Source organism: Budorcas taxicolor, chromosome 2 (genome assembly GCF_023091745.1).
Source record: "Budorcas taxicolor isolate Tak-1 chromosome 2, Takin1.1, whole genome shotgun sequence".
In the NCBI taxonomy this organism is placed as follows: Eukaryota; Metazoa; Chordata; class Mammalia; order Artiodactyla; family Bovidae; genus Budorcas; species Budorcas taxicolor.
The window spans coordinates 147,646,134-147,673,083 of record NC_068911.1 but is presented as its reverse complement, the minus strand read 5'-3'; the positions used below and the strand labels follow the sequence as shown (position 1 = coordinate 147,673,083).

Below are 26,950 nucleotides of genomic sequence, written 5' to 3'. Positions count from 1 at the left end.
AAAGTCTTTTGATCCATAGGGGACCCAAACAGTCATAATCCAGAAGATAATTTCACAGAATGGTTACTGCACTTCTTTCCCTTCCCAAGGAAACATCATAGTGATTTAATTACTGTTTTTTTGTTTTTTTTTTTACTTTCAGGTTACCTTGCACCTCGAAACCTTCCTAGTACTGGATTCTTCCCATTCCTGCAAACCCTACTCTGTGACACAGACTCCAAATGCAAAGACACACCCTATGGGCCACAAGACCTGCTTCGTAGGAAAGGAATTAACAGTGCACTGTTTAAAGACAGGTAGGGGCATTTCCCAAGTGTATTCAGTCACTTTGAGAGATCAAGTCTTGTTTCCTTATGAAATATATGGGAAGCCATCCTAGGTTAGGTATACAATTTTATTTTCTATATCTACAAATGTGATTGATCTAAATATGAAAGAACAAAGTGGTTACAAACTGGAATTACCATGTTTATGTGGAATTAGGCATAATCTACTTTGGATGAATTACTCAGTTTTTGCTTATGCTCCTGTAAGGGATAAGAGAGGGCTATAAAATAGATGGCTATAAGAACCTGCTGTATAGAACAGGGAACTCTACTCAATACTCTGTAATGGTCTATATGGGAAAAGAGTCTTTGAAATTGGTGATTATATGTATATACATCTGTACACCTTTGCTATACACCTGAAACTAACACAGCATTATAAATCAACTACTCTGGTAGTTTAGCTGCTAAGCTGTATCCAACTCTTGTGACTCCATGGACCAAAGCCAATTAGGCTCCTCTGTCCATGGAATTTTCCAGGCAAGAATACTGGAGTGGGTTGCCATTTCCTTCTTCAAGGGATCTTCTGGATCCATGGATCCAACCCAGGTCTCCTGCATCACAGATGGATTCTTTACCAACTGAGCTACCAGAGAAGCCCCCAAAAATTAACTATAAAAAAATCAACTATAGTCCAGTTAAAAAAAAAAAAAAACTGGATAGTCAAGGCAGTCATTCTTAACTTCCCTCAGGGATTCTCTATCCTACTTCAAATTGTCAGTGGCATTGCCCTAAGACTCGATCACAAACGTAAGATACAGGACAAAGTCAGGGATATTATCTTCTATGTGGTACTTCTGGATATAACAGAAACCAGGAAATGCAAATAAGGAAATTAGGGATCTAGAAATCAAAGTAATAAAGTTGGAAGTATACTTAATTGAAGAACCACCTTTAAATGAGGTTAATGTGTCCTATTTTATGGTATGAGAAGAAGCTGAAGAATAAAGATAGGGAATCTAGACCATTTGCAACCTCAGTTTTCCATCCTGAGATTTAAATCTAAAGAGTCAAGAGCCTAACCATTTGTAGAACTAATAACATTGTAATCTGAATCAACCATGAGATTATTTTGGTAGAGATTTTTTTCTGTGTTTCTCAAGAAAAGATTATATTTATCTGTAATCAGAGATATTTGGTCCCTCAAATTTTCATTTAAATTCACTGGCATGTAACACCATTTCTCCTTCAGTATTATCATCATGATTTTGATCATCAATTAGTATGGGTAATACTTTGAGAGAGTAAGTAACTGCAAGCTATTTAACATAAAATATCAACACGTCAAGGATTATCTTGGGAAATGACTTGAGATAAAATGTAATTGTTGGGTTGCTGATTCACTCCAGTTTTTATTGTGTCAATAAGTTATTTAGTCTTTATGCATAGAGCATTCTGATGTTCACTGATTTATTTATCAAGAAATTCAAGAAATAGTGGCTGAGAAATTTCTGTGTGCCAGGCATCATTCTAGGCACTATAATACAGAGATGAACCAAACAAATTCTCTACCCTTTTGTTACTTGTATTCTAATGGAAAAGCAAAAAAGCAGTCAAATGAATAAATAGCATAATCACCAATGATAGTAAATGTTCCAGCAAGAAAATAGAGCAAATTAAGAGGTAGAAACTGAAAGGTGAGAATTAAATAGCAAAAGAACGTCCTCTGTTGTAAGGTGACAAATGAGTGGAGACCACGAAGGACCGGGAGAAGCCAGCACTCGCATATGAACATCTAGAAGAGAAAGTCCCAGGCAGAGAAGCAGTCAGTGATCCTGAAATGGGGACACACTTGATCATTTAGAGGAATAGAAAGTTGCCTAATATGGATAGAACATAGTACAGGATGATGAAAGGGGCAGAGGATTTGTTGAAAAAATGAAAAACCCCAGACAAACAGCATGAAGCATCCAACAGGTAAGAAAACAGAAGGAATTTGCCTTCTGTTTTTAGTATAATGAGAAGCCATTGGAAATTTTTAAACAGGGAAATGGCATGACATATTGTCTGTGAGACTAATGTTCTAAGCATATACAAGCATTGCCTCAACTAGCCACTAGTTGTGTATCTCTGCAAGGATACCAAAAGATGACTAGAGCCTATTGTCCCCCTGGGTACTCAGTGTAGAGATAAAGTGAATGAATACTTTATTCATTCACCTAGTTCACAGTCTCTGTGTCCCTGTGTGAGTGATGAGTTAGGCATGATTTATGCCTGTGTTCTAGTAGGAGAAAAGTGAAAGTGAAAGTGTTAGTTGCTCAGTTGTGTCTGACTCTTTGCAACCCCATGGACTATAGCCCATCAGGCCCCTCTGTTCATGGGATTCTCCGGGCAAGAATACTGGAGTGGGTTGCCATTCTCTGCTTTCCGACCCAGGGATCCAACACAAGTCTCCTGCATTGTAGACGGATTCTTTACCATCTGGGCTAGCAGGAGAAGGTAAATGTTAAATGAGTGATAATAGGAGATAGTGCAAAAAAAGAATGCCAGGAGGAAATTGAAGCAAGACATCTCCATATTTAAAGTAGAAAGAGAGCTTTCAGCTGATGTAATCAGGTAAACCTTCATGGAGAAGTTGTACTTGAGATGGACATTTTGTGAACCAAGTGTTAGAGAAGATATGAGGAAAATTAATGTCCATTATTTACAAACTGGATCCACTTGGCACTCTTTTCTTTGTATCTTTTTTATTTTTCCTCATGAAGAACTAAGTAACAACAAGGAGAACAGCTATCAGTATTTAAGAAGTCTATCTATACATATTACCACCCCCAAAAAAGTATTTTTCTGTGTATTTCTATGTATATGGTCCTCAGTAACATAATAGAGGACCAAATTCATGGAGCCCCCTGAGATGAAGCATTGAGTTGATTTTAGAACTAAGATTAAAGTCCAAGTTTATTTTTACCCTCTGTTGGTTACTCTCTAGATCGCTGATCATATCTCTTTTTTCACTTTTATTCTAATCTCCAGGTATTATATTGAGCTCAAGCTGTATATTGCTGTATATTCAGTATTTTCTCTAAACTACCAAGTAATTGGAGCTTAATTTGGAAATTACATGCACTAATAAAATTGCATTAATGATATCTCCCACCATGCTATTAATTTTTATGTATTATATAGCCACACAATGAAACTGGGACGTGGTTACTAGGTAAGCCGTTCCATACTGGGTAAGGCATTTCACTAAATTGCTTCCCTTTGGTGAAGAAAAATTCACTAGCATAGCCACATTAAGAAACAAACCATCTTCCTTTTCTGTTTTCTAAGTGAGGGGAAACAATGCTATCTTTGGCCTTATCAAAGGAGGCCCAGCATGTTTATTTTAATAGAATGCTCTTCTGAAAGACATGATCACACTGAGGTCACTACTTGCTGGCCAGTTGCCAGGTGTTTTGATGCATTTTTGCATTAGCACCAGTCTTCTGTTATTAAATTCATACTTCTTTAAACATTAGCTTCAGGATGAGGTGGTTTAAAAAAAATTCAACCATCAACTCAGCATCAACTGTAACTAGCTGTCTGAAAGAAGAGATGATTACATTTATTGTTTTCTTGCTCTTTTGCACAAGGGATGATCCAACATCATGGGACTTACCCTTATGGTCCTTCCTCCCTGCACTGCCTCTAAGAATACGTCAGAACAGTGGGGGCTCTTGACTGTGCTGTTGCTCACACAGCTGGCAAATGGCAAAGATCATCTTGCAGAGCTCACAGGGTCATTATTTGGAGAAACAATTCAGCCTTCCTGCAGCTCCTGCTGGGGAATTGCCTCTATGGATTTACTCCTTGTCTCTGTCGTGTTGACACTCATCCATGACCCATGGTTTCCAAATTCATACCTTTGTTCGTAGTGTCGAATGGCTCCTATAGAACCTGAAACACAGCTAATCTGATTCTATTCAGAGGCATTTTTTTTTAAAGTACCACAGCTTTTGTTTAGTAGTGAAAAATATGGATGTGTTTAGAAAGTAAAGATATTATTGGGAATCTAGGGTAACTGGAAGTAGAACAGGTATGCATCCTCATTTGACTATAAACATGAAGTAAGATGTATTAGGTCTCATAACTGTATTAATTTCAGAGTAATGTATAACCATCTAGTAATCATTTTAGTGAGTATCTGTATAAAAATAAAGGTGAAAACATCATTTATCAAAAACAAAGTAGAAGGAAGTCTTTAACTGCCATGCAGGCAAAATTGTTAATTCATTGAGTTAGAATGTATTGAACATGTACCATGTGCTGGAGACTATCCAAGTTACTGTGGATACAGATGACCTTACATGCTAGATTCTCATAAAAACTTAAAATCTGGTGAGAAAAAGACAGAAACTACTAAACAGGTAAATTAATCTGTCAAATGGTAAATGTGATGACTATTTGTTTTGTTCTCACTGTGCCTAAAACACTAGACAACAGACGGTGAATAGTTATATAGGCACTCTGAGACATTGTTTCTGTCTGAAGAATATATATCTTACTATTGGATATTTTATTGGAGTGGAGAGAGGGTTGGGTGGGGAGATATCAGAAGAGTTCTCCAGAGACCTGTATGGGTGAGATCATGAAGGTCAGATAGGGTGGTAGTTACCAGACTAGAGGAAGGTGTGTTGGAGATAGAAAAAGAAGGGCTTTCCTGGTGGCTCAGTGGTAAAAAATCTGCCTGCGGATGCAGGAGATGTGGATTCAATCCCTGGGTCGAGAAGATCTCTTAGAGAAGTAAATGGCAACCCACTCCAGTATCCTTGCCTGGAAAATCCCATGGACAGTGGACCCTGGCGGGCTACAGCCCAAGGGGTTGCAAAAGAGCTGGAAACTACTTAGTGACTAAACAACAGCAACAAAATAGAGAATCTCAGAACCTAAGAAAGAAATTAATGGTGATCCTTGTATAGTCGGTTTAGAGGAATAGGCAGACAGCTTTACTACTGACTGTGATGGCAGAATTACAAATTCCTTTGTAATGTTGCCAGATTAATCTCTCTGTGTCAGGGCTAGGTAGAACACAGTATGTACAGGGTTATCTGAAAGCTACTGCAAAGTTGTCTCCTCCCCCATATTCTATGTGCTTCTGATGTACATCTGCCCCAAAGACATTTCCTCATCTGCCCCATCACGGTGCCTCTGAAAACTTTTAGAAATGTATTAGCTCAGATATAACATCTCCAAAGTCCCTCCAAAGAATATAAAAAGCCCTAGGACAGAGCAACATATTAAGGCATTTCTAAATCTTAACACCTTGACTGATTGTTGATTGGCAAGTGAGCCACCTAGAAGAGAGGTGCATGTTGAACATGGGCATGCAAGGATTATATCTGAATATGGAAGACCCTGAAGGAATGAACATGAGGATGAAATTCAAGAAATTATGAAAAAGTTAAACTTTTCCTGTGAATGACTTATGCTTGGGGGTAGTCAGGAAGGACGACTGTATAACCAAGGAGGCCTCAAGGCCGTTATAACATTCTTATTTGTCCCTAAAGTTAGTAATGCCTGTCATGGGAAGCTGGAGTCAGAACTGGGCCTGGGGCATATTTCACACCTTCTTTCCAGGTGTCACTGCATTACCTGTATAACTATATTTCAGGGGGAAAATGAAAAATAGAATAAGTTTAACTAATCCTTAGAGACAAAAAAAAAGTCAGAATTTTCTTTTTAGGATTTGCCATATGTGTCTTTCCTAGACACATATTCCTTTCAAAGACAGAATTACCATGGTGCACATTGATGCCACCCACACAAGTAGTCTTTCCCACTCACAGGAAATACAAAGACATTCGGTATAAGTGCATAAATCCTACCGCTATGATGGTATCTATAAATGTGACATTTCCCAAATGGAACTGTTGGTAGACATGTCTGAGAAGAAATAAAACTACTCAGCCTAGTTTCCCTCCCAATATCTTAAGTTTAACATTTTGAATCCAAGATGTTCCCCTTATTAAGTCCCTTTTGAAGTAGAGCACTATAAATGTGGTAGAGTCAGAATCTACTTCTTCAGCATCTTAGAGGCAATGCTCTTAACCATCTCCATGGTCCTGGACATGTGAGCTGGGTCTGGAAAAGTCAAAATGATGCCATGGGCCACTTGAAGATTTGACTCAGCCTTTCTTGCCTCACCCAGAAGATTGAATTTTCTGGATCCAGATGAGCTTACATGCTGGATTCAAGAGGCACCATAATATACCTCCCAGAGATATCTAGTATGAGAAAGATTCTCTCAGACTTCCTTACACCTATTCTGAATTCCTGAATAGGATTTTTAAATTTCCTGAGTTGGTCCTAGGGAGTTGATGGGGGCTGAGTTGTCACTGAATAAGTCCACTTCTCTGTCATAGCGTAGTACTTGGGGCCAGATAATTCTTTGTTGTGCTGTGCATTATAGAATGTTTAGTAGCATCCCTGGTCTCTACCCTCATCCCTGACCTCTAGATACAAGTAGCATCACTCCTATCCAGTGTAACAGCCAACATGTCTCCAGATATTGTGAAATATCCCCCAGGAGCAGGGGAGGGGCCAGAAATTGCCCCCAGTGGCAAACCACTAGTGTAGTGAAAGGATGAACAAAAAGATTTTAAGGTGGCAAGAGCCAAGAATTAGGTAATGATTCTAGGACCTTCTCTATACAAAATGCAAATGATAACTCTAATTTAGCACCCCCAGTCATGTGTAGTCATCATCCCCTGGCCATATCCTCCCTTAGCTATTACCATTAACATATTATAATCCCTGTTTAATTTTTTAAATTTGTCTTACCTGTATATGTCCTGGGAATTTAATAAGTGTTTTTGAGCTTATGAATAAATATGGTGGCTACAGTGAAGATTGATTATATGTTTATGCATGTGTTGCCATCTTTGAGTGCTTCCTCTTTCAAGGATCTTTGCAGAGCCAGGTGTGCAACAAGGGAGGCAGACCAGGCTATTTTAAAAAGTTGCTTTTTTCAGGCAAAACTATACAGCAGGGCAAAGACAGCCTCTTTAATAAATGGTGCTGGGAAAACTGGAAACTATAAGCAAGATGAAAAGACAGCCCTCAGAATGGGAGAAAATAATAGCAAATGAAACAACTGACAGAGGATTAATTTCCAAAATATACAAGCAGTTCATACAACTCAATGCCAGAAAAACAAACAACTTAATTAAAAAGTGGGGAAAAGACCTAAACAGACATTTCTCCAAAGAAGACATACAGATGGCTATCAAACACATGAAAAGATGTTCAGCATCCCTCATTACTAGAGAAATGCAAATCAAAACTACAGTGAGATATCACCTCACACGAGTCAGAATGGCCATCATCAAAAACTCTACAAACAATAAATGTAAGAGAGGGTGTGGAGAAAAGGGAACGCTCTTGCACTGTTGGTGGGAGTGGAAATTGATACAACCACTATGGAAGACGGTATAGAGATTCCTTAAAAAACTAAAAATAAACCCACCATATGACCCAGCAAGCCCACTCCTAGGCATATACCCTGAGGAAACCAAAATTGAAAAGACACATGTATCCCATTGCAGCACTATTTCCAATAGCTAGAACATGGAAGCAACCTAGATGTCCATTGACAGATGAATGGATAAAGAAGTTGTGGTACCTGTACACAATGGAATATTACTCAGCCATAAAAAGGAACACATCTGAGTAAGTTCTAATGAGGTGGATGAAACTAGAACCTATTTATTATACAGAGTGAAGTGGATCAGAAAGAGAAAGATAAATATCATATTCTAACCCACATATATGGAATCTAGAAAAATGGTACTGAAGGATTTATTTACAGGGCAGTAATGGAAAAACAGAGGATGAGATGGTTGGATGGCATAACCGACTCAATGGACATGAGTTTGAGTAAGCTCTGGGAGCTGGTGATGGACAGGGAAGCCTGGCATTCTTGAGTCCATGGGGTTGCAAAGAGTCAGACATGACTGAGCGACTGAACTAATGGAAAAACAGACATAGAGAATTGACTTACGGACATGGGAGAGGGCAGGAGAGGGTGAGATGTATGGAAAGAATAACACAGAAATTTATATTACCATATGTAAATTAGATAGCCAACAGAAATTTGCTGTATGGCTCAGGAAACTCAAGCAGGGGCTCTGTATCAACCTAGTGGGGTGGGATGGGGAGGGAGATGGGAGGGAGGTTCAAAAGGGAGGGGATATATGCTTATCTATGGCTGATTCATGTTGAGGTTTGACAGAAAACAACAAAATTCTATAAAGCAATTATCTGTCAATAAAAACAATAAATTAAAGTTTAAAAAGAACAAAAATAAATAAATAAAAACTTTGCCTCCTTAGCTATCCATTCTTCCAGACTATAGCCTTCATTATTAAATGTTTGTCATGTGCCATCTGCCAACAGAGTGCACTGTAGATAGACTCTTCCTAAGAGTTTTACCGCCCAAAGAGAAAATTGATCATTCCTCCAAATGGTAAATTCCTCTTATGAGTAAACTTATAAAGAAATTAAATTTGAAAATGAAGAAAGGGCTATAAAATTCTGGGTTAGGCCCTTTGCCTCTTCCCACCTCACCAGCCAGTGTGTGCAGGCCCCAGTTTATGAATAATAAGGGTGCATCCATTTGGTGTCCAGAGATCCTGAAGCTTCTAGTATTCTCGAAGGATCTTGTGAGGACGATAGATACATAAGTGTGGGGCTTCAACTGCATACTGATGGTGAAGCCTGTGTCTTTGTACATCTTTGTGGGCGCTTTGACAGTTAATGTTGGTGAGTATCTATGATGACAGGGCCCCAGTGAGAACTCGATCAGCACACCTCACACAATATTCACAATAGCTTTGCAACGTGGGTGTATCATTCTTAACTTATAGATGAGGCTGCAATTTTTTAGGAAGAGGCAGAGATGGAATTTGAAAGATACCTACTAACTCCAAAGTTCTTCTACACTCTGGCAATACCATCTATTTTTATTTAATCAGCTATTCAGTTTTATGGTTCAGAACCATACTAGATATTTCAAATAAAAAGATCATCATGGTGCCTACTTCCAAAGTTGTCACAGCCTAAAATGGAAAAGTGATAGGAATAGGTACACAAGCAAACATAGTACACTTAAAATCGATATAAACTAAGTATGTACAATGGGTGCAGGAGGGGAAGGGGACGACAGAGGATGAGATGGCTGGATGGCATCACTGACTCGATGGACATGGGTCTGAGTGAACTCCGGGAGTTGGTGATTGACAGGGAGGCCTGGCGTGCTGCGATTCATGGGGTTGCAAAGAGTCGAACACGACTGAGCGACTGAACTGACTGACTGACTGAAGTATGTACAAAGTGCTTCAGTTCAGTTCAGTTCAGTCGCCCAGTCATGTCTGACTCTTTGCGACCCCATGAATCGCAGCACGCCAGGCCTCCCTGTCCATCACCAACTCCCAGAGATCACTCAGACTCACGTCCATCGAGTCTGTGATGCCATCCAGCCATCTCATCCTCGTTGTCCCCTTCTCCTCCTGCCCCCAACCCCTCCCAGCATCAGAGTCTTTTCCAATGAGTCAACTCTTCTCATGAGGTGGCCAGAGTACTAGAGTTTCAGCTTTAGCATCATTCCTTCCAAAGAAATCCCAGGGCTGATCTCCTTCAGAATGGACTGGTTGGATCTCCTTGCAGTCCAAAGGACTCTCAAGAGTCTTCTCCAACATCACAGTTCAAAAGCATCAATTCTTCGGCGCTCAGCCTTCTTCACAGTCCAACTCTCACATCCATACATGACTACTGGAAAAACCATAGCCTTGACTAGATGGACCTTAGTCGGCAAAGTAATGTCTCTGCTTTTGAATATACTATCTAGGTTGGTCATAACTTTCCTTCCAAGGAGTAAGCGTCTTTTAATTTCATGGCTGCAGTCACCATCTGCAGTGATTTTGGAGCCCCCCAAAATAAAGTCTGACACTGTTTCCACTGTTTCCCCATCTATATCCCATGAAGTGATGGGACCGGATGCCATGATCTTCATTTTCTGAATGTTGAGCTTTATGCCAACTTTTTCCCTCTCCTCTTTCACTTTCATCAAGAGGCTTTTTAGCTCCTCTTCACTTTCTGCCATAAGGGTGGTGTCATCTGCATATCTGAGGTTATTGATATTTCTCCTGGCAATCTTGATTCCAGCTTGTGCTTCTTCCAGCCCAGCATTTCTCATGATGTACTCTGCATAGAAGTTAAATAAGCAGGGTGACAATATACAGCCTTGACGTATTCCTTTTCCTATTTGGAACCAGTCTGTTGTTCCATGTTCAGTAGTAACTGTTGCTTCCTGACCTCCATATAGGTTTCTCAAGAGGCAGGTTAGGTGGTCTGGTATTCCCATCTCTTTCAGAATTTTCCACAGTTTATTGTGATCCACACAGTCAAAGACTTTTGCATAGTCAATAAAGCAGAAATAGACGTTTTTCTGGAACTCTCTTGCTTTTTCGATGATCCAGCGGATGTTGGCAATTTGATCTCTGGTTCCTCTGCCTTTTCTAAAACCAGCTTTAAATGCAAATCCATTCATTGTCTAAGAAGCATAGAATTCTCTGTCTATAAGCATGGTCAGAGATTACCCTGAACTCAGTAAGACTGGTTACCTTCTTGTCCTCCTTTAGCAATTTAATAGGGAGCTAAAAGAACCAATTGCCTTTCTTGGAGGAAATAAACTGAATTTCACCTTAGAGCCTTAATTCATGTTTTTTCCCACAATGCTTGCTGTTGTACATTTACTTTCGGGTTTCCATTTTGAGTTTACGGATAATAATTGTGCAGTGGCAGAGTACACATGCCGTCATACTACATGCTGTAAATACAAAATAAACCGGGGAAATTTTCAGGATGATGAACTGCAAAGCACATATGATATCCCATGCTCTCTCCCTGACAAAAAGCCATAACAGGACCACCTAAGAGGAGGTGAACCACCTCCCCACTCCTGTAACATGGGATGCATGGACCACCATGTAACTATGGCCACCTTCCGGTCAAGGCAGGTCCCCTTAGAAAAGAAGCCTCCAGAGTTCCTCGTCCAGAGGAGCCATTTTCTGTTGAGTAAGTTCAGAACTGCTGAGCCAGTGGCTTGCTGGGAAAGGGATGAACTTGTCTTTGATTTTGAAAGAATATTTGAAGGAGTAGTTTTAGGGCTTTTACCTGAATGTGGGGAAATGGGCAAGATGGCCCCTATGGAGGAGATGCGGCTTTTGCTTTTCCAAGCTCATACTTCCTTAGTTTCTTATCACCTCTTGTTTTCCTCCCCCACTCCCATTTATTACTCAGTCTTTTCTCTTGCTCTTTCTTTGCTCTTTTTCATCTTTGTTGCTTTCCCTTTGGTTTTTGTTGCTGTCCCTATTCCTTAAAATTTTTATGAAGGTAGTTTTCCCTTTATTTCACAGTGTGTTGATATTCAGTAGTACTCCTTACAGTATTTCAAGCTGAACTAGAAAAGTGTCAAGAAAAAGAAAAGTGAAACTGACTTTCTCAAACTGTCTAAAACTTTCTGTTTGAGAGAAAGGAAAAGGTCCAGGTCAGTTCTTATTTTTATCTGAACAGTTTTCCCATCCAAATAAGGAATATAAGAAGATTTAGAGGAATATATTCATGGTCATGAATAATTCAAATAAATATACATTAAGAATGCAGAACTTTGGGAGCAACCAGTACATTTTATAGAGGATACTGGAAGAACACTAGGGAATGAAGACAAATATCACCTTTTCTTATCATTTTTATTAAAAGGACACACTGGGGAAAAAAAGAGATTTTTTTTCCAATTATAAATCATAAAGTACCCTGGAACCAGGATTTGGATCTTGTTTCTTAAAAGGAAGTCAAATCAAACCACAATAACAAGCAGAACTTCTTGCTTTTCTGCTCTTGTCTTTTTATATCTATTCTTATGTACCTTCAGTAAGCTTTTTATAAACAATCAGACAAAACACATTATTCACTCCAGACATCTGGACTTATCTCATTCTTGAAATAGGTACATTTATTTCAGATACGTACTTTAGGTATATCAAGTTTTCAAGAAAATGTGATTATTTCTATTTTAAAAATGATAAACAGGAAGTTATTTAAAAAGAAAAAAAGAAGATTGCTGAACTGTGGGATGGTCCAATAGTGTTTTCTGCCAAAAGGTGGTGTGATCATGTTGTACAGAGATTCCTGGCATCATATGCTATCATTACAGCCTTGATATATTCAGTGAAATTAAAACGCTGCATGCATCGTTCTTTCTTTGACATCTGGTGCCACCTGCCATGACACCAACCATAGTACCTAGCACAGATTAGATATTCCATAGATGTGTGTTCTTCCCCTTCTTCTTTGAATCTTTCTTGAAAGTGTTCATCTTTGATAATCTTCAAAATAGCATCTGTAATTTAATGTAGAAACTTGTTTTCCTTTAAAGGTTGACAGATAAGCAGACCTTTATTTCAGTACCCAAAGCAGTCTTTGACTCTCATCTGTTTGGGATCCACCATCTTTTTAAAAGAAAATATATATATTGTAAATATTTTTAGTGTTTAGCTCTATGTCCTTTTTTACTGTAAGAATATAGTAAAAAACAAACAAACAATTTCAACCTTATCTAGGCCATTTTCTCTGAAGAAAAATTTACTTTGTAGGACACTTATATATTCATTGATAAATGGTGAAGTGAGTTTTGTCATAAAGTCCTGGAAAGTAGATTAAAAATTTGAAAGTCCTAGGAGAGCCCTGGAATCTGCCACATAACACTTTGCTGTAGCTAACTGAAATTAATGTGAGTGATACAGAGTTCTTGCTTTTTCTTCTCTAGTGAAATTCTGAGAAAGTCATCCAACCTGGAGAAGGACAGCAATTTATCACTCCAGAGTACTGAAGTTCCACAAAAAAGGCACGCATCACTGGGTAAGCTATCCTCTTCTATCCAGTTTAGAACAGGCCTTTTGGAACAACCAGTAAAGGTCTCATCTTTAAAAGTTGTACTTCTAACAATTCGAGCAAAGATGGAATGCCTAGCCTGTCCTGAGAGATCTAATCACTCCTTACAGTTGCCTGAGTGTGGTGGTACAATTATGCAAAGGTCTTGAGAATAATTGGAAATTAAGTTATTACTGTGATACACACTAGAACCAAAGGCCTATAAGTGGTACTAATATAATGTTAAGAATTACACACTGTCCAACAATTGACCAGGAACTCTTCTATTGTCTACAGTTAAATGACACTGGGATGGTTAGAATGCCTAGCAATAAAACATATTGAATGGAGGCTCAGAGATTTGTCTGAGCTTTACATTTTATTTGTGAGGAACATGAAGCCCAACAAGGTTAAGCACCTTCCCTGTTGCAGTCATCCAGCTGAGCTGGTACTAGACCAACTGTCAGGGTGGGACTTTCCAGCTGATGGTCTTCTTCCTCCCACTCCACTACTCAGTGTCACAGTCATTCATCGTGCCTGTGTGCTTCCTTCATTCACAGCTAAGCCAGTGGCCCTCAGATGTTAGTGTGCAGAATACCCACATGCTGAGCTTCCTGAACCTTCTGCTCAGGTACTTCTGCTGCAGATGTTCCTGAGATACAGTTATTAGAAGCCACAACTTGAGAATAAACTCTCAAGACAGCAGGATTGTTTCATATTCATTAGCAAATATTCATTAGGTGCCTGCTATCGTGTAGGTACTGTCTGAGCTATTGGAGATATATTAGTGAACAAAACAGAGATTCCTCTGTGTCAGAATATGATTGGTGCTCTGGGGTGGGGGGGGGAAAGAACCTTTAAAAATGCCATGTGATATTTAAGATTCTATGACACTAACATTCCAGTGTAAGTTGATGAGCCACATGAAAAAAAAATATTTTGTTATTGTAGTAGGAATATGTTTGCAAATGGTTTTGAGGAGTTAACATGCTGTGGTGAATGATCTCTGGGTGTCTGATGGAGTAGGGTAAAGAACAGAAGAATAAGATCATACTGTCGTGGCCCAGTTAGCTTTGCTCTGTGCAATAGCCATGTATTACATTTCTGGCCAGTCATCTCACAAATGTATTGCTTTGGTCTAGAGGAATGTAAATTCTTCAGCCCCGTGAACATTTTAACACAGTCTACACCCCGCTGATGTTGGTCACTCTATCTTTGAATATTAAGATTCTTTGTTGTGAGGATAATAAAGTATTTCTATCCAAAATTTATAAGTCAATACACTGGCTAACGAATGCTATAGATCTGAACATAATTTTCCAGCTAATGCTCCTAACCCAGAACACTGTGCCACATTATAAATGGTATTGGATGAGACCACTTTGGGAATTACTTAATTAGAGTATACTGTAGTCTGAACTAATTGCTTCCTCCCATTTATTTGATCTGAATTATCATTTAGAAACCACTTTGGGGAGGAGGGAATTTATGATGTTAAGCAGATTTTAGCCTCCCAATTGAATAATTAAAAAAAAAAAACCATTATCACCAGATGTGTATTGCTCATTGGCAAATTCTTCAAGCAGATGTTGGGTGTGATGGATTGTGGGGCTAGTGGAGCCACCTCAGATCCTCTTGGCTTGCACTGAAATGATTCCGTTTATTAGGCAATAATATTGGTGATAAAGTTTAATGATATATACTGGAATGAAAGCAAATGACATCCAGAATGATTGGAAAGAACCCAAGAGCAGACCAAAACCATCACAGTTTTATGTGAAAGGAAAAACTGATGGAATTCAGCATTTTGCCAATAGGAAAGTTTCATGGAAAAGGTGCATATTTGAACACATTTCTTGTTGTGGAGTATATGAAAGCATAAGTGATATTTATGGATTATGTGTGTGTGTGTGTGTATGTGTGTGTAAGTTTGTGTGTTTATTTTGCTAATCTTTTCTTTCTTTTTACAACAGCCACAATGTTTCCTAGTCCAAGTGCTGATTTGGAAAGTACTGAAACAGATATTTTCAATGGTAGTCAAGTGCTTGCCCGGATTCTTAGTTTGGAAAAGGTAATTTCAATCAGTTTGTATTGAGCTCATAACAAAAAGCAGGTAAACAAGCACCTCTTAGGTTAATAGAGGACTCTTCCAAATAGGAAGAGCACTCCCATTTGGAGTAATATCTCAGAGAGATTCTTTTCTTAGGAGCTGTTTGATAAAAAAGCTTAATTTAGAGACATTCTAAATTCCTTAAAGTCTTGGATATTTATTTACTTCCCTGTTGAGTCCCTTAATTGAACTTAAGATTTTCATTTGGTAAAAAAAAAAAAAATAGGGTGGCATTATATGTGATCTTTTAATTTTCTGAAGCAGGGAAGAAAAAATGCTGTATGAAAGCAAATGAAGCTATAGCAGCCATCAGACTTGCTGCCTCATCCATACTAACAATGCTTTTGGAAAAATTGGAGCTATAAAAAATCTCTCCCAAAAGTAATAAAAATCTCTTTCCTTAACATGGCTTAAAGAACTTACCTATGGGTTTCTGTCTGGTTTACTCACCTTCTTCTCTAAGATTCCAGATTGCAAAATGATAAACATCATTTCTAAGAGGTGTACACTGGCAACCTATGAGCTACGTGTGCATGTGTGCACATATACAAGGATTGTTAAGAAATTGAATTTGAATGCCTTTAGGCTGAAGAGGTACCCTTCTGTTAACTGAAATCCCCACTTTTCCTTATGGTCTTTTATCCAACCAGATTCATACATTTAAGTTACTTGGCTGGCCCATGGACATTTGAGTCCTGCTTTGCATGCTCTTCAGAAATTCAGAGGCGATCACTTTCAACATTTTGCCATAGAGGGACTGTTTCTCTCTCAGTCTCTATCTCTTTCTGTCTCTCTCTCTCTCACACACACACACACAAAAGAATTTTAATAATATATCTACATCTTATCTAGATGTAGACATTTCTTCCATCTGAAACATGGAGACATAACTCTGATCTTTATTCATGTTATTCATATTCCTATGACCTTAACCACTGCTACTTAATATGTGTCTATTAGTTCCCCTTGAGTTGACATTATGTATAACTGAGGCATCTTAATAAGCTTGTTTATGTCAGTAAACCAAAGAACAATTCAAAATGTATGGAAAAGGCACCATGCCTATCAAAGCAATTCTGCCAGTGCTGGTTGATATATAAGACCTTCACAATCAGTTCAGTCTAGATTTTGAAATCCTGGTTTATATAATAGTTGAGGTACCTAAATCACCCTGTGTAACTGAGGAAACCCCACCATGTGCCCACTTAATTCCAGTATAAAGCCTCTACAAGTCACATCAGGGTGTAAACTAGGAAAAGTTACTTTATTCCATTCCATTTCTTCCATATTCTAATAATTTTATTTTATTTATGATTTTATTCCAATCCAATCCTTCTAAATTCTAATACTAGAAGCAAACAGTCTTGTATTATATCAGTTAAATTCTTTAATAGCTAAAATAGCAATGCTATTCTCAAAAAAATCACTGTATTGTATTGAAATTCCCAGGTTCTCTTTCTCAGATGGAATAAAATTTAAGAATTTTGTGAGGCAGCACAGAGTCATATATCCAGTGGAGATAAGTAAAAAATGAATTTTCTATGTATAGATACATATTTTCAGAGTAGTTGGAGCAGAGAAAGGATATAAAAATTAGAATGACATATTGATGTCTGTGTCAGCAATCTCTCTGATTCCTCTTTCTTTCTGTTTACTGCTTTCTGCAACCCTTGCAAGAATAAGCGGAGAAATCATTTTGGAGTGAATTTATACGTAACGTTCGGAAAAAGATATAGATGAATGACTAGAAGACCTGGCACTTAGAGTATATCCTAGAATAAATGGATCCTGTCTTATTTCATTATATTTAGAAGTTGAATCACTGGAAGGCATAGTGTAGATTTTGTGATATAAAAGGGGAAGGATGAAGGTAGTTAGCCTTCACCTGACAGGTTGTAAGAATTAATTATTAGGAAGGGTGCATTAAATATTGCAACTCACTGTAATTGGCTCTATAAATATCTAAACAACTTAATAATGGTGAATGTAATCAATATTATAGCTGAAAATAGTGCTACATTTGTGACTAGTCTGTACTGTGAAATATATGGAGGCCCTCCATTATAAAAATGCTTTCTGATTATTGCCTTTGGTAATTACACTGAACTAAACTGATGTATCTTCATATATGTGTTTTTCTTTTTTCTTTAATGCATAACTCATAAATGAAATTATTGCTTTTCCAATGAAACATAATCCATGTTTTTCTACTTCTAAATAAACACTGTTGATCTTGAAACTAGACTCTGAAGCTTATCCTCTTTGGAAGTCTTCCAGAACTCCTGGCCAGTTTCCCATGAGGTGTCACAAACTGTTAGGACCCCTAAATCTCTGATGCTACATGCCCAGGAAAAGCTAAGATTTTTAAGCCTGAAGATTTTTGTCAGAGAAGATCTAGTATATTAGGTTGTCTCATCAGATACAAGAAATGAGTTCAGTTAAAAAAAATCATATGTAAATATTTTAAATCATATAGATGACAATAATCACTATATTCACATATTCTCTCAGGGATTTTCATGGGCAAACCCAATGTATTTTAGTTTTAATTTCATAGTTGCTATAATGCAGGAACCTAAAATGGCTATTATGTAGACAGGTTTGTTTCCTTGAAGACTAGTATATTTGATATCTGTATTTACTAACATTGTTATACCGCTTTTCTCACATACATTTTTAGCTTTTACAGCAAAATTCAACTTCAGAAGATATACGGAGAGAACTGTGTGAGAACTATCCAGGTTATATTGCTGATTATGCCTTCTCTTGGACCACTCTAGGGAAAAATGTTCTCAATATATTTTGCCTATCCAACAAGACCCTTTTAGAATCTTCTCTCCAAGAACTAACAAACCAATTCTCTCAGGTGAGTGTAAACATTTTAACATGATCAGGGTCTCATAACAATAGCAGAAAATTTACAAAGCAACTCAAAGTGATTCAAAGAGCAAGTCCATAGGTCTCATGGACTAGAAAATGCTGACTGAAATACTGGCTCACATTTGGCATGAATTCATCACACAGAGGTTCACATATGATGTCAAATTCTAAGCAATGACTACTTTCCATTTAAATGTGCTGGATTGAAATGATCCATTAAACCAAAAATATTCAGTTCAGTTCAGTTCATTTCAGTCGCTCAGTCGTGTCTGACTCTTTGCGACCCCATGAATCGCAGCACGCCAGGCCTCCCTGTCCATCACCAACTTCCGGAGTTCACTCAGACTCACGTCCATCGAGTCAGTGATGCCATCCACCCATCTCATCCTCTGTCGTCCCCTTCTCCTCCTGCCCCCAATCCCTCCCAGCATCAGAGTCTTTTCCAATGAGTCAGCTCTTTGCATGAGGTGGCCAAAGTACTGGAGTTTCAGCTTTAGCATCATTCCTTCCAAAGAAATCCCAGGGCTGATCTTCAGAATGGACTGCTTGGATCTCCTTGCAGTCCAAGGGACTCTCAAGAGTCTTCTCCAACACCGCAGTTGCTTTATGGTTAATATAGAGATGGAATCTCATCTTTGTAGATGAAATTTGACTTTGGTTTATGGTGAATGAAGATTGACGGTTTTTTCTGAGATTTTTAAGTGAGATTACTCAGGATGTAATGTAAGTTTAATAATTAAACTCTCAGAGCCTGGTAATTCGCAGAAGCTAGAATAATGGGTAAATGTTTCTTCTGAGATAAAACCTAATTTAAAACTTTGATTTTTACGAAAGAATATATCCCTCTTTCCAAAATATTATACACTAGAAACAAGAACTTCATAATATGAAGTGCTAATGACCTTTTTTATATGCTAAATTATGATGTGAAAATAAGAAAATAAGATGCTGATCATCTTTTTTTAATGAAATTCCACATACAATAAGAGTTCACAAAATAAAAATTTTTGAGTTCCCTCAAAATTTTATAAATGAGAATAAATTAAACATGTTCACATCTAACATTTTCCCCTTTGATCCTATGAATTTTATTGCATGGATGGAGGTTTGTGACATTCCAGGAGGCGGTGATCAAGACCATCTCCAAGAGAAAGAAATGCAAAAGGCAAAATGGTTGTCTGAGGAGGCCTTAAAAATAGCTGAGAAGAGAAGCTAAAGGCAAAGGAGAAAAGGAAAGATATACTCATCTGAATGCACAGTTCCAAAGGAGAGATAAAAAGTGAATAATGCAAAGAAATAGAGGAAAGCAATAGAGTCGGAAAGACTAGAGGTCTCTTCAAGAAAATTAGAGTTACCAAGGGAACATTTCATGCAAAAATGGGCACAATAAAGGACAGAAATACTATGGACCTAACAGAAGCAGAACTTATTAAGAAGAGGTGGCAAGAATACACAGAAGAACTATACAAAAAAGATCTCCATGACCCAGACAACCACAATGTGTAATCACTCACCTAGAGCTAGACATGCTGGAATGCAAAGTCAAGTGGGCCTTAGAAAGCATCACTATGAACAAAGCTAGTGGAGGTGATGGAATTCAAGTTGAGCTATTTCAAATCCTGAACGATGATGCTGTGAAGGTGTTGCACTCAATGTGCCAGCAAATTCGGAAAACTCAGCAGTGGCCACAGAGTGGAAAAGGTCAGTTTTCATTCCAATCCTAAAGAAAGGCAATGTAAAAGAATACTCAAATTACCTCACAATTATACTCATCTCATCTCCCGGCAAGGCTGCAGCAGTACATGAACCGAGAACTTCCAGATGTTCAAGCTGGATTTAGAAAAGGCAGAAGAACCAGAGATCAAATTGCCTACATCCGTTGGAGCATCAAAAAAGCAAGAGAGTTCCAGAAAAATATCTGCTACTGCTTTATTGACTACACCAAAGCCTTTGACTATGTGGATCACAGCAAACTGTGGAAAATTCTTCAGGAGATGGGAATACCAGACCACCTTACCTACCTCCTGAGATATCTGTATGCAGGTCAAGAAGCAACAGTTAGAACCAGACATGGAACAATGGACTGGTTCCAAATTCGGAAAGAAGCGTGTCAAGGCTGTATATCTTGAACTTGCTTATTTAACTTATAGGCAGAGTACGTCATGGAAAATGCTGGGCTGGATGATGCACAAGCTGGAATCAAAATTGCCAGGAGAAATATCAATAACCTCAGATATGCAGATGATACCACCCTTGTGGCAAAAAGCAAAGAGGAACTAAAGAGCCTGTTGATGAAAGTGAAGGAACAGACTGAAAAAGCTGGCTTAAAGCTCAACATTCAAAAGATGAAGATCATGGCATCTGGTCCCATCATTTCATGGCAAATAGATGGGGAAACAATGGAAACAGTGACAAACTTTATTTTTTTGGGTGCCAAAATCACTGCAGATGTTGACTGCAGCCATGAAATTAAAAGATGTTTGCTCATTGAAAGTAAAGCTATGACCAACCTAGACAGCATATTCAAAAGCAGAGATATAACTTTGCCAACAAAGGTCCATCTAGTCAAAGCTATGGTTTTTCAAGTAGTCACGTATAGATGTGAGAGTTGGACCACAAAGCAAGCTGAGCACCGAGGAACTGATGCTTTTGAACTGTGGTGTTGAAGAAGACTCTTGAGATTCCTTTGGACTGCAAGGAGATCAAACCAATCCATCCTAAAGGAAATCATTCCTGACTATTTGTTGTAATGACTGATGCTCAAGCTGAAACTCCAATACTTTGGCCACCTGATGTGAAGAACTGACTCACTAATGCAGGAGGAGAAAGTGAAAACAGAGGATGAGGTAGTTGGATGGCATCACTGACTTGATAGACATGAGTTTGAGCAAGCTCTGGGAGTTGGTGATACACAGGGAAGACTGGCGAGCTGCAGTCCATTGGGTTGGAAAGAGTCAGACACGACTGAGCAACTGAAATGAACTGAACTGAACTGAAGTACAGAATGCTTAAATTACTCTTCATTAACCTGAGTTTTCTGAATGAACTGGATTAGGAACACTGTTATGATAATGCCAATTCAACGTAGAGCACTTAGAATTCTATCTCAACAAACTCAGAAGCCATATAGAATGTGTGGCTAAGAATACCTTGTTCAAAATCACATTTTCAGCATGAAAGTCCTTGAATTAAGATCCAACTAAAGCCTGACTACTAGTATGAATGAGCTTATTAAGAAAATTGTTTGGGGTGGGAATATAATGAAGAAAATACTTCTAAAGGTATTATCTGGGACCTGGGATCCAGAGCAAGAGTAAAGATCATGACTTTCTTTTATTTGTTTGCTTAGAGTACAAGATGTGACTACAGGATATTCACTATAAATCATTATTATAACTAAAGTTCCTTGTATTGCAACAGAACGTTGGAAATATTTTGTTAAGTATATGTAATTGTAATAGTAAATATTTTCATATATTTGTATATATATATTCACACATTTATACATAAAACACCTAAATTTTAAAGGTTTTCTATGCAAATAATATAAGGTCTACTAATGGATTTGCATGAGGAAATTGCAGCCCACTCCAGTATTCTTGTCTGGAGAATCCTATGGACAGAGGAGCCTGGTGGGCTAGAGTCCATGGGGTCAAAAATAGTCAGACACAACTAAGAGATTGAGCAGGCACTACTAATGGATATAGAGAGTATTTTTCTATATGTCCTAACCTAGATCCTAGAGAAAAACAAACTTATTACTCAGAAGCTAATTTTATTTTAAGAAATTAGTTTTAATTTCCCAAAACCCAATTTCAAGTGTTTTGTTTAAATGGTTTTGTTAACCAAACATTAAATACGCCAACATCTAAAATTATAGGAAAAAATTCAATTACATGTAAAAACATTTGAAATGGTTACAGTTTTTCCAAGTAAAGGATTGCTAAGTCACTTCAGTCATGTCCGACTCTGTGTGACCCCATAGACGGCAGCCCACCAGGCACCCCTGTCCCTGGGATTCTCCAGGCAAGAACACTGAAGTGGGTTGCCATTTGCTTCTCCAATGCATGAAAGTGGAAAGTGAAAATGAAAGGGAAGTCGCTCAGTTGTGTCCGACTCTTCATGACCCCATGGACTACAGCCTACCAGGCTCCTCCGTCCATGGGATTTTCCAGGCAAGAGTACTGGAGTGGTGTGCCATTGCCTTCTCCGAAGTAAAGGATTACTTCAAACTAAATGAAAATCTGAATTACTTAACTGAAACTCTAGACTTTCAGTGTTTTCAAAGACAGTCAGCCATGTGGTTACAGATATTGAAGTCTTGTCTCACCCTGTCTGTGGTTTTATTTTTTTAAGCTATCAAGTGATCCAAACAACCAGAAGACAATGTTTCAGGAAATGGTTAAAGTGCTATCCTTTTTCTCACAAGTACAAGAGCAGACAGCTGTGTGGGAGCTTCTCTCTAGTTTTCCAAATGTGTTCCAGAATGACAGCACACTGAGCAATCTATTTGATGTGCTTCGAAATGCAAACAGGTAAGAATTACTGTTCATAACGAAGTCTTTTTTTCTTCTTCTAATGTTACCTTGAAGATCACTGCTGCTGCTAATTTGCGTCAGTCGTGTCCGACTCTGTGCAACCCCATAGACGGAAGCCCACCAGGCTCCTCTGTCATAGCAAATAACCTTTCAGCACTTACTGCAGATTTTGGCAGTGAACGTGAGGGTATTAGATAAGCAAAGGAGAAAGATACACTGTGATCATCAGGGTTATTGACATGTATATAGGGAAATGAGGAACACTAATCATAACATCAGTAATGTCAGTTCATATCCCAGAACTCTGAAAAGATGGTAGAGCAGGACCAACGGTTGATTGGAATGGCACAGTCTTATTCACGGACAACAAAGGCTCCGTGCATCTAGTATTTTACATGCTCAAGATGAAAATATTTCATTGGATTTTTGGTACTACACGGTAAAAAAAAATAACCTTGCATATTGGGTTGACTTTATTTGACATATATGACACAAAGATTTGAAAAACTTGCAGAAGAAATCCCTTTAAAGTCTGTTTTCCTCAAAAACGAGATCTGAGCATGCTAGCATTTAGAATTTGATGAACACATACTTAGGTTTTGGCTGTGATGCCTAGCTAATTTGGAAATGTGCATTAAACAAAACAACTGCATTAACAATCAGTAATTATTGGTGCCTGTTACATGCCAAACACTTTACTGGACTCTTCATATATTTCACATTGAACCTTAACAACAGAACTATCATTTATTTCATAAATGAGATAATAGAGGGTTTTAAAAATTAAATAATTGATGATTTTGCAGCTAAGAGAGTTTGAACCTGGGGTTTTATACTCCAGAACCCAGATGCCTCTCTAATATGTCACTAAGAGCACAGTGGATTCCATTGTTAATGTCTGAAGCACCAGAAAAGAGTTTTCTCATCTTCTCTGGAGAATCTAAGTGTTTATATTTGTTCAAAGACCTTGTAATAAACCCTCATGTTGGTATATTAATTTCATTTGATTCTCATAACAGTGCTTTGAGATTGAGACCACAGATATCTGCATTTATTAAAAAGAAAGCACACCTTCATGGAGGTCAAATGACTTTTTCAGGAAGGTCAAAAGACTTCCTTAAGGTTCTACAACTAAGTAAGTGGTAAAGCTAGAACCTAAACTCAAGGAATCTGAATCCAAGACCTGTGCTCTTTTCACAGTAAATAACATGTTGTAACTAAACTATAAAAGAAGTAAGATACTAGTAAATTTGATTTGGTCCTCATTTTGGCTCTTTGGGATATTTTCATTCACTCAGAATTTTGACACTTGGTTCTCTTCCTCCTTTGTATATTCTATTTTAGAAAACAAACAGGTAAATCGATTAAAGGAGAAATGGGATTGTTTGAGCTGTACAATGTAGCAATGAAAGGAGTCAAGATACTCTTGAGACCACAATAAGATATCACTAACACTCACTACATTGGAGAAGGAAATGGCAACCCACTCCAGTGTTCTTGCCTGGAGAATCCCAGGGACGGTGGAGCCTAGTGGGCTGCCATCTATGGGGTCGCACAGAGTCGGACACAACTGAAGTGACTTAGCAGCAACACTCACTAAAACGGGTTCAGTTTTCAAAGATGAGTGACCCCAGTGGCTGGCAAGAATGTAAAGCAAGTAGAATTCATACATTGCAAGTTAGAGTGTAAAGTGATATAACCATGTCAGAAAACAGTGTGACAGGTTCTAAGGAAGCTAAAAATAGAACCATGTGACATAGCATTCTACCCCTGGTTATTTACCCAAGAAAATGAAAACATATGCCCACATGAAGATTTGTATGCTAATGTTTACAGCAGATTTATTCACAATAGCTAGAAATTGAGAGAAAAGCAAATATCCCTAAACAGAATTGATGAAAAATTGGAATTCTACTCAGTTAAGAATAATAAACAGATTACTTAATCACACAACAGCATGGATAAATCTTATGAATATTATGCTGGCAAAAGAATCCAGACCAAAAAAAAAAGGAATACATACTAGATGTGTAGATATTGTATTATTAACAAAATTAATGTACAGTGTTAGAAATCAGAACAGTGGATATTGGGGCAACTGTTGGAAGCATGACAAAACTTTTTTAAGGTGATACTTTATATCACCTTAAAATAAGATATTTTATATCTTATTTAGCATGGTGGCTACATAATTGTATATATTGTCAAAGCTTATTGAATAATAACCTTAAATACGCTCATCATGTTGTATGTGAATTATACCTTAATGAAATTTGGTTATTAAACAACAAATAAAAACCAAACTCCCACAAAATAATGCTCACCGAAAGGTGGAAGATCCAAAAAGATACCCTTTGGTCAAAAGTAAATTAATCAAAAATACATTAGACATTATTTTGATAGAGCAAATTACATAAGGACATTGCACTGTGGCTATTTTAATTCCCTTAAAATTTAAAATAAAATTATTGCATTATACCATAAATATGTTCTCAGGTAATGATTAGAATGTTGTAAACCAGTCTACATAATAATGAAAACAGCTTTTAAAAGAAATAGCTGCAGATTATTTTAAAGCAGATGACATATGACTTTTTTCTAACCTGGATAACTTTCTTTAAAGCAGTTGATTTTTACTTATTTATTATTTAGCTAATTAATTAATTTAAAATTTTATTGCCAATTTATATAGTTCTTTCTAACATGAAAGCCTCTAGCTATTTGTGGGTTTTATATGTTGCATTTTGTAAATTTAAGGTGCACAGGGTGTCACATGATTTTGAGCACTTGGTGTGCTACTATCATCAAGGAATCGAATTTTAAACTTTATTCTTAATTCATTTAAATTTATTAGAAAAACTTTTAATATATTTGAAACAACATGGGTATGTGAATCTACTTTTCACTGGTAATTGCAATGAAATTCTAATACAGATTAAATATTTTCAATGAAAATTTAGCATCTGAGTTGAGATGCTTCATTAGTGTAAAATATACTTTGAAATCTGAAGATAATGCAATAAAAGATAAAATACTAATATATTTTATATTGATTAGATGTTGAAATGATAATATTTTGGATATATTGGGTCAAATAAAATATATTATTAAAATTAATTTCATCTGTTTCTTTAACTGTCTTGCATTATATTTATGTTAAAAGACCTTTTATGTCAACCATTTTTTAAAGTCAAATCTTCTTTACTATTATTGTTAAAGTGTCACTAAAAGCTGTTAATTCTTCACAAATGACTGTATTTTGTCACCAAGTCATTGGTTTATCTTACTCTTTGTTGATCAAGTAATATGAACAAATAAACTGTATAAAAACTCATTGCTGTCATTTCCTCCAGCAGTTTTGTAAAGCTGTAACTTGTTATATAGTTCAGTCACCAAAACCAGATTGCAAAATGTCAAGATTTATGACAGAGGTTAGCAAAAATGAGCAATCTCAAAAATCAAAAAAAGCATATGAAAAAACAGGTGATAGTCACTATTTATGAGGAGGAAGTGGTATACTTAGATATGAATCACAAAAACCCCTTTTTAGATTACCTTACAAGGAGACTTGTTTTGGATAACTTCTATTTGTATATGATGAACAGGACAGAAAAACAAAACAAATGAAGTGAAGTAAAATTATCTTCATCAATAGTTTAAAGGATCTCATAGAGGATGGGGGTCAAGTGTCGTTTTTTTGTCGCGTTTTGATAGAAAAAGATGAATTATGTCTACTGACATTTTTATTAGTTATATTAATAACAATAATGCTGACAATGAGATTGCCAAATGTTCAGTCTTTGAAGGTGTTACTTTGAGATGAAAGATCAGCTGAGTCAAGCAGAGACCAAGCTGGGCGAAGGCTGGCAGAAATCTCCAACCTCAGAACGTTTACCTGGTCTCCATACTCACCAGGATTCAGAAACAATTCAAAGTCTGAGAACCAGGAGATTCTTGGGGCAAATATAAAAATGCCTGACATATCAGCTGTTAGGTTTACAAAGCACAGGCGAGAAAAATTCAGCCATCCCACCATGGCCAAACACACAGCTGGAAAGACAAGCTAACAATGGCTGTAGCTCAGTGCAGAAATGGTCTGTCCTCTTCTCTGCCATGCTGGGGCAAAGCGCCAGTCAAGATGTAGAGGAGAAAGAGCAGAAACTTTGGAATTAGACACAATCAGCTTT

The 26,950-nt window shown here is 37.5% G+C and overlaps 1 protein-coding gene across 1 annotated transcript in view; it reads left to right on the top strand.

The window, feature by feature from the left end:
• ABCA12 (ATP binding cassette subfamily A member 12) overlaps positions 1 to 26,950 on the top strand; it is a 205,778-nt gene that overhangs the window by 71,187 nt on the left and 107,641 nt on the right. The window contains exons 3-7 of the mRNA XM_052661512.1: positions 143 to 296; positions 13,132 to 13,223; positions 15,209 to 15,306; positions 18,026 to 18,211; positions 22,582 to 22,760. Coding sequence (XP_052517472.1) covers positions 143 to 296; positions 13,132 to 13,223; positions 15,209 to 15,306; positions 18,026 to 18,211; positions 22,582 to 22,760 — 709 coding nt within the window. The remainder of the gene's footprint in view (positions 1 to 142; positions 297 to 13,131; positions 13,224 to 15,208; positions 15,307 to 18,025; positions 18,212 to 22,581; positions 22,761 to 26,950) is intronic.